Source organism: Pantherophis guttatus, chromosome 4, assembly GCF_059756535.1.
Source record: "Pantherophis guttatus breed Tessera chromosome 4, ASM5975653v1, whole genome shotgun sequence".
NCBI classification, from domain to species: domain Eukaryota; kingdom Metazoa; phylum Chordata; class Lepidosauria; order Squamata; family Colubridae; genus Pantherophis; species Pantherophis guttatus.
In genome coordinates, this window is record NC_142066.1 from 6,800,531 (window position 1) to 6,809,593 (window position 9,063).

Below are 9,063 nucleotides of genomic sequence, written 5' to 3' on the forward strand. Positions count from 1 at the left end.
TCCTCATTGTCTTTATTGTATCTAGTTTGTATTTGTAGGTAGGGCCACCAATCTATTTCTATGTCTTGTTCCCTGAGTTCCTGCCGTGTTTTTAATCTTCCTTGGAGGTCCAGTAATTCTTTGTATTTTATTAATTTATGGGGATCTAGTGTGTTGGGGTGCATGAAACTTTCTCTGAAACTTTCATTGCTACCTCAGCAAATTATAGTCTGCAACTTATTTCCTGAGTGCTGGTTCTTTTGTTGTTGGTTGTCCCAAAAGTGATTTTTCAAAAGGCAACTGGACTTTCTTTGCTTTTGCTCAAAGAAATTTTACTTCTCATCCAAGAAGCTTCTTCCATTCTTGGTCAGAGTCAGAACCAAAGAAGCTTCTTAGGTGAGAAGCGAAATGGCTTCAAGGACATTTAGCTTTCTTAAAATTAATTCCTATATTTTTTTATTGTTGTAAACTGACTAGAGTCACTGTGAGCAAGTAGGTGGCTATATAAATTTTCTACATAAATAAATAAGGAAACTGCAAACATGATTTGATTCAATATCTCTAATCTTCTAAAAAAAAAAACTGAATTCTCAATGTCTTTCAATCTTGGGGTGTTGAAAGAGGGAAGTGTCTAATTAAAGTATCTTGGAGAATGATTGCAAATGCAGCAGCATGAGCATTTCTTTTCAATTGGCAACTATAATAGATCTTATTTGTCAGGATAATCCTCCATCAATCCTCTGTTGTCAGAATTAAGGACTTCTATATGTATCCTATGGACAGCAAGCAATCCTTCTTTCTTTTTTTTCATGAGCAATTTCTCAAAGCCAGAAATATTACACCAAGTGTTAATTCCTCTTTATCAGTTGCTCCCTGTGGTTGAGGTCAGGCCGTACAACAATGATGTAGCACTTTGGCAAGAATATGCATCCCAGTAATGCAGCGCTGGAGGCCAAGATGGAGAAGACCTCCACAGCTACCATGGCTTTGCCTTTTGTGCTCAGATAGGCTGGAAAGAAGGAGATCCACACACTGCAAAAGGCCAACATGCTGAAGGTGATGAATTTGGCTTCATTAAAGCTGTCAGGTAATTTACGGGCAAGAAAAGCCACAATAAAGCTGGCGATGGCCAAGATACCCATGTAGCCCAAGACACAGTAGAAGAAGAAAACTGATCCCTCGTTGCATTGCAAAGTCATTTCTTGGGACTCTGAGTGCATGTCCAACTCAGGGAAAGGGGGAGATGTCAACAACCAAACAATACAAATACATATTTGGATGATAGAGCATGAAAGTACAATAGAAAAGGCCAATCTTTTCCCCACCCATTTCCTCATCTGAGATCCTGGTTTAGTGGCCATGAAGGCAACAACCACAGTGATGGTTTTGGCCAGTACACTAGAAATGGCAACTGAGAAAGTGATGCCAAACATTGATTGTCGGAGAAGGCAGGTCAGCTTGCCAGGTTGGCTGAGGAAGAAGAAAGAGGAGAGAAAACAGAGCTGAAGAGAGAGAAGCAGGGTGTAGGTGAGGGACCTGTTGTTGGCTTTGACAATGGGGGTATCCCTGTGCTTGATAAATGTTCCAAGTACCCAAGATGTCAAAAAGAAAAAACAAAGAGCTGCTGAGACTAAACCAATTCCTAAGTTTTCTTCAAATGTTAGAAAGACCAGCAGTTTCAGGTTACATCCATTCTTTTCTTTATTTGGATAATGATCTTCTGAACATTCAGAGCAATCTTCCATATCTAGAAGGAAAATCAAGGAATTTGACATATTATTCAAATTACTTTCTGAACAGGTGACAGTTGTTATTCCTTTTCAGTTCTTTCCACTGGTTACCAGATGGATTGTGTTTCTATGAAAATTCCATTTTTCCTCAAATGGAAAATTTAGGATTGGCGTAACAGCAAGCAGAAATGGAAGGACAATTGTTTTTTGAAATGCAACCCTTTGTATGATTTTAAAATTTATTACAATGTAGGCAATTTGGACTTTTCCCATTTTTTTCCAAAATGTGGAAAAGAAAACCGTGAGGATATATGTACGTCTCAGGTAACATAATGTATTGACAAAGTTTGAAACCTGAACAACAGAATGTGAGTCACAGCTATAAAAATGAATATTCATCTTGAAGAAGACGTAAAAGTATTAGTTATGTTCACGCTAAGGTAATGTATTACAGTTTGCTTAAATGAGAATATAGAATATAGAATAACAGAGTTGGAAGGGACCTTGGAGGTCTTCTAGTCCAACCCCCTGCCCAGACAGGAAACCCTACACCACTTCAGACAAATGGTTATCCAACATCTTCTTAAAAATTTCCAGTGCTGGAGCATTCACAACTTCTGGAGGCAAGTTGTTCCACTTATTAATTGTTCTGCCAGGAAATTTCTCCTTAGTTCTAAGTTGCTTCTCTCCTTGATTAGTTTCCACCCATTGCTTCTTGTTCTACCCTCAGGTGCTTTGAAGAATAGTTTGACTCCTTCTTCTTTGTGGCAACCCCTGAGATATTGGAAGAGTGCTATCATGTCTCCCCTAGTCCTTCTTTTCTTTAAACTAGACACACCCAGTTCCTGCAACTGTTCTTCATATGTTTTAGCCTCCAGTCCCCTAATCATCTTTGTTGCTCTTCTCTGCACTCTTTCTAGAGTCTCAGCATCTTTTTTACATTGTGGCAACCAAAACTGAATGCAATATTCCAAGTGTGGCCTTACCAAGGCATTATAAAGTGGTATTAACACTTCATGTAATATTGATTCTACCCCTCTGTTTATGCAGCCTAGAACTGTGTTGGCTTTTTTGACAGCTGCTGCACACTGCTGGCTCATATCTAAATGGTTGTCCACTAGGACTCCAAGATCCCTCTCACAGTTATTACTATTGAGCAAGGTACCACATATACGGTACCTGTGCATTTTGTTTTCTTCCCTAAATGTAGAACCTTACTTTTTTCACTGTTGAATTTCATTTTGTTAGATAGCATCCAATGTTCAAGTCTGTCAAGATCCTTCTGTATCTTGAGCCTATCTTCCAAAGTGTTGGCTATTCCTGCCAGCTTGGTGTCATCTGCAAATTTGATGAGTTCCCCATCTATCCCCTCATCCAAGTCATTGATGAAGATGTTGAAGAGCACTGGGCCTAAAACAGAGCCCTGGGGTACTCCACTGCATACTTCCCTCCATGTAGATGCAGTTCCATTGAGGACTACCCGTTGAGTGCAGTTGGTCAGCCAGTTACGAATCCATCTGGTGGTGATGCTGTCTAACCCACATTTTTCTACTTTTCACAAATTCACTTAATTATTTAGTGTATGGTGATGTTACATTAGCCAGGAGACTATAATGCTAATATAACAATTAGTTTGGCTGCCAAAGATTCCTAGCCATTTGGTTCACACTTGTATGTTTCCAAAATGCAGCATAGGGAGTGAACTAGCTCTGCATCAGAAAGAAAGTTGAGTGGTCTTGGCTGCAGCATCATATGGGGCTCTGTCCCACCACCAAAGCTGCCTCGCAAATGGGCATTGCAAATGGGAAGTGCAATGCCAGCAGGATTCTATGAGTCCACATGAAGTGTCAGCTTGTCTTCCCACCGAAGTGGTACCTATTTCGTTACATTGGCATCCTTCAGTCTCAAGAGACTATGGTATCGTGCTCTGGAAAGAGGTCCTAAAACAGCATCTAGTGTGACTAAAAAGGCCAATTCGAGAGTGGCAATCCCTTCCACACTGAGGGCAGATACATTCTGTCCCCTGCCCAGCCCCCAGATTTCGCTGGTTCCGGGACTGCCCTTTTGCCTCAGCCTGCTGAACAAGTGTCTATTCGAATTGGAGAAGGCCATGCTGCGTCTTTAGCCTCCAAACTGAACAATCAGAGGTCAAGGTTTCCCAGAGTAGATAAATAGGTACCCAGTTTTCTAGGCACCTATTTATCTACTCGCATATAACACCACTCCTCTTTGTTTGCTTAAATCAACCTAATGAAAACTTCCTAGATTGTCTAACCTACCCTTTTGATTTGAAATCTTCCCTTCTGGACATGGAACACAGTCATAGCAACAGAATTGTTTTCCTTCAGTCTCCTTCTTCCAGTATCCAGGGGAGCAATGGTCATTACACAGAGAAATTGGAAGAACCTGGTGATAAAGATAAAAGATTCTTGCAAAGGGAGATATGTTTTTTTAAACCCATTTATTAATCCTGCAGGATCCAATCTGGGACAGTCACCAGGACCAAAGGTTGACCGGTGACCAACTCAGAGTAGATTCTTCAACATTATCTTGGGTCATCTTCATTCGTGAGTTGTTAATCACCCTCTTTTATTGGGGTAAATAATTCTTTACTTCCCAAAGGGCAAGTATTAAGTATTAATCCTAGCAGGATTTATATTCTACATTAAAAGTTGTCGAAATTACAATGATGACAAAAAGGGCCTCTTTGAAAAAGGCAAGGTGGGTAAATAAATATGCGAGATGACAATGTTATAAAAAATAAGGCAACGTCGATAATTTGAAAGGTAATTGCAACCAAAAGAAAAAGCAGACTTTTACATTGTAAGATCATTTTGTCAATTTGATTAATGCTTGATCCTGGGCCGTATTTGTTCAAAGTATGCCATTTTTTTTCTTACAAACATAGAAATTAGATTTCTAAAGAGGCTTTGCTCAATATGGTTTAAGAGACCAAGGCCTCTGTTTGGGATCATAATAGCTCAAGATATAGTCCATTAAATGAGTCCATGCCTGATTAAAAGCTGGGTGCCAGACAATCAAATCTTCATCAATCAATAATTTTTTGCCTGTTGGAGAACTCGGATCTATTCTTCCGATTCTAACTCTTTGAAAAGACCGATTGGGAAATGTGATGAGGTTGATGATATCAAATCCACCCATTACTTCCCCTTTTTCATTCAGGGAAACTTTCTCTCCAGCCGAATTGTTAAAAGAAATGCCCTGTAGAAATGGATGGAGCTATGTGAAAGAGAATTAAAAAAAGAGAGAGAGTTGTAAGGCTAATACAGGTAGTCCTCTATTTACAACAACTTGTTTAGTGACTATTTGAAGTTGCAATGGCACTGATTTATGTCCATTTTTCAAATTTGTGACCTTTGTCACCTTTTGACAAGCAAAGTCAACGGGGAAGCCAGGTTCCCTTTACAACTCTATTACTTAACAAGACAGTAGTTTCTTGACTACTGTCAATGATGAAAATCTACTGTCAATGATGAAAATGTAGTTTCAACACTGATCCGCTGTTAGATCCCTACCGAGCAAATAGATCGACAGATGATGCTGTTAATATGTCTCTGCACTACATTCTACAACATCTTGAATCTCCAAAGAGCTATGCAAGGGTCATAGGTCTTTGGAGGGTCCTCTTTGTAGACTTATTATTTATTTATTATTTATTATTCGAATTTCTATACCGCCCTTCTCCTTTCGGACTCAGGGCAGTGAACAGCCAAAATAAAAAACATTTATACATAAGTACGATTAAAAAATAGATTTAAAATAATTAAATTTGGCCCATAGTTTAAAATTTATCAATTTAAAATCCATATCAAAATTTAAAACCAACCATAAAATCATAAAATCAAGAGAGACCGGCTAACTGAAAGAGATGAGTTTTTAGGGCCCGACGAAAGGTCCGGAGGTCGGAGATCACTCGTATCTCTGGGGGTAGATTGTTCAAAAGGGTAGGTGCCACCACAGAGAAGGCTCTCCTCCTGGGGGTCGCCAGCCAGCATTGTCTAGCCGACGGCACCCTGAGGAGGCCCTCTCTGTGGGAGCGAACTGGCCGGTGGGAGGCTATTGGTGGCAGAAGGCGGTCCCGTAAGTACCCTGGCCCTAAGCCATGGAGCGCTTTAAAGGTGATCACCAACACCTTGAAGCGCACCCGGAAGTCCACCGGAAGCCAATGCAGCTCGCGCAGGAGAGGAGTCACATGGGAGCGCCCAGTCGCTCCCATAATCCCCCGTGCGGCCGCATTCTGAACCAGTTGGAGCCTCCGGGTGTACCCCAAGGGGAGCCCCATGTAGAGAGCGTTACAATAGTCCAGATGAGAGGTGACGAGTGCTTGAGTGACTGTGCGTAGGGAGTCCCGATCCAGAAAGGGGCGCAACTGGCGTATCAGGCGAACCTGATAAAAAGCCCCCCTGGCCACGGCCGTCATATGCCCTTCTAAAGACAGCCGTGTGTCCAGGAGGATGCCCAAGTTGCGGGCCCTTTCTGTGGGGGCCAATGATTCGCCCCCAATAACCAGCGATGGCGTCAGCTGGCTATACCGGGACGCCGGCAGCCACAGCCACTCGGTCTTGGAAGGGTTGAGTCGAAGCCTGTTTCTCCCCATCCAGACCCGCACGGCCTCCAGGCACTGGGAGATCACTTCCAAGGCATCGTTGGGATGATCTGGGGTGGAGATGTACAGCTGAGTATCATCAGCGTACTGATGGAACTCCACCCCAAAACCACGGATGATCTCACCCAGCGGCTTCACATAAATGTTGAACAGGAGGGGCAAGAGGACCGACCCTTGCGGCACCCCACAAACAAGGCGCCTCGGGGTCGACCGCTGCCCCCCTGTCAACACGGATTGCGACCGGTCGGAGAGATAGGAGGAGAACCACCGCAAAACGGTGCCCCCCACTCCCAGTCCCTCCAGCCGGTGCAACATGATACCATGGTCGATGGTATCAAAAGCCGCTGAGAGGTCTAACAGGACCAGGATAGAGGAGTAACCCCTATCCCGAGCCCTCCAGAGATCATCCACCAACGCGACCAATGCCGTTTCCGTGCTGTACCCAGGTCTGAAGCCGGACTGGAGCGGATCCAAATAGACAGCTTCATCCAGGTACTGTGGAAGCTGTCGCGCCACCACACTCTCAACAACCTTCGCAATAAAGCGAAGGTTGGAGACTGGACGATAGATAGCCAAAACAGCCGGACTTCAGCTCAGCATTCAATACCATCGTTCCAGATATTCTTCTAACTAAACTAAATCAGCTAGCTGAACCTGACCACAGTTGTAAATGGATCATAAGCTTCCTAACAGACAGGAAGCAGCAGGTGAAGCTAGGCAAAATTACATCAAATACCTGCACAATTAGCACAGGAGCCCCCCCAGGCTGTGTGCTCTCTCCACTTCTCTTCTCTCTATGCACCAATGACTGCATCTCAAATGATCCCTCTGTTAAAATACTGAAGTTTGCAGATGATACAACAGTGATTGGTCTCATTCAGGACAATGATGAATCTGCATACAGACGGGAGGTGGAACAACTAGCCTTGTGGTGCAACCAGAACAATCTGGAACTAAATACACTCAAAACCGTAGAAATGGTGGTGGATTTTAGAAGAAAACCTCCTATACGACCACCTCTTACCCTACTAAACACCACAGTATCAATAGTAGCGTCCTTCAAGTTTCTAGGTTCTATCATATTTCAAGACTTAAAATGGACACCTAACATCAAACACGTCATCAAAAAAGCTCAACAAAGGATTTTCTTTCTGCACCAACTCAGAAAGCTCTAACTGCCCAAAGAACTGCTGATTCAGTTCTACAGAGGAATTATTGAGTCTGTCATCTGCACCTCCTTAACTGTCTGGTTTGGCTCTGCAGCCCAACAAAACAGATACAGACTTCAGAGGATAAGTAGAACTTCAGAAAAAACCATGGCTACCAACCTGTCTTCCATTGAGGACCTGTATCCTGCACGAGTCAAAAAGAGGGCTGTGAAAATATCTACAGACCCCTCACATCCTGGACATAAATTGTTTTAACTCCTACCCTCAAAAGGATGATATAGGGCTCTGCACACCAGAACAACTAGGCACAAGGACAGTTTTTCCTGAATGCCATCACTCTGCTAAACAACTAATTCCCACAACACTGTCAAATAATTTACTAAGACTGCATTACTATTCTTCTTCTCTTCTTTACTAGTATCTATCTCTTCCCATTTATTACTGTAACCATGTTGCTTGCATCTTTCAATTATATTGTTTTTATTTGTTTCCTAGTACGATTTGATAGCTTATTAGTAACCTTGACTATCACTAAGTGTTGTATCTTTTTATTCTTGATGAATATTCTCCTTATGTACCCTGAGAGCATATGCACCTAAGACAAATTCCTTGTGCGTCCAATCACATTTGGCCAATAAAGAATTCTATTCTATTCTATTCTATTCTATTCTGTTCTGTTCTGTTCTGTTCTGTTCTGTTCTGTTCTGTTCTATTCTATTCTATTCTATTCTATTCTATTCTATTCTATTCTATTCTATTCTATTCCAACTGAACTGGATTTCATAAGCAGAAAATATGAAGACTTTCTGCTATAGGTTCAATTGGTAATTCTATATCAAATTGCTCATTGAAATAAAAGAAGTGTCCAATGCAGAGAGAATACCTGCCAAGGCTGCAGAGGGGGAAGGTTAGTTTTTTTACCCATCATTGTTTTTTTCTTATTGAACCCCGACATGAATAGAGCCTGCAAAGCATGAGCCACAGAATAAACAGCATTGTAGACACTGTAGCTGTGGCCAGTCATTTCCATTTCAAACACGGGCCCAGGAAGATCCTCCAGTTTCTTTTCCACTGGGCACTGCCTATTGGGCATTTCTTGTATTTCTGATTTTGAGAATGAACAATCAAATGCTTGTTCCCAAACGTCCTGCAGAAACCCATCTCTGTAGTCTGCATGAGGCTTGATGGTCTGAAGAAACTCCTTGAAACCTACAACTGCTGTTGAATGAACCGTGAAGGAAATAGCCCCATGGAACATCTGGAGATCCCACATGATTTGAAAGCCGGAGAGCACAAAATCAATCTGTGCAGTCATGATCCACACCCTTCTAAATAATGCTGTTTGCTTGTTTTCAGGATCTGCTACAAACATGATAGCCCTGAGCCACATAATTGTCAGTGATTCTCCATAGACAAGAAATGCAGTGGTGTTGCTATTCCTCAAATTAATGATAATATTTGAGATTAGATGATAAAGTTCACCAAACTGTTCTATGTGGATTAGTTGTGCAAGCCTTTCTACGAACGATGAACAGATTCCATTTTGTGAAAGTATGGG

General features: G+C 42.0%; 1 protein-coding gene across 1 annotated transcript; it reads right to left on the reverse strand.

The window, feature by feature from the left end:
• Positions 1-827: 827 nt before the first annotated feature.
• LOC148113635 (vomeronasal type-2 receptor 26-like) lies at positions 828-8,820 on the reverse strand. Its single transcript, XM_087892283.1, has 3 exons — positions 8,719-8,820; positions 3,989-4,115; positions 828-1,726 (listed from the first exon to the last, which is right to left on the reverse strand). Exons 1-3 carry the CDS (start codon positions 8,818-8,820, stop codon positions 828-830), a joined length of 1,128 nt encoding a protein of 375 aa, XP_087748409.1.
• Between the last annotated feature and the right edge of the window lie 243 nt (positions 8,821-9,063).

What these genes read in the sequence shown, in the direction of transcription:
- LOC148113635 (XM_087892283.1), bottom strand. Translation starts at nt 8,820, where the DNA reads ATGACTGCACAGATTGATTTTGTGCTCTCCGGCTTTCAAATCATGTGG. An exon ending in CGGTTCATTCAACAGCAGTT is followed by an intron (nt 4,116 to 8,718) that starts GTAGGTTTCAAG and finishes CTTTATCACCAG; the next exon opens with GTTCTTCCAATTTCTCTGTG. An exon ending in GAAGATTTCAAATCAAAAGG is followed by an intron (nt 1,727 to 3,988) that starts GTAGGTTAGACA and finishes TTTTCCTTCTAG; the next exon opens with ATATGGAAGATTGCTCTGAA.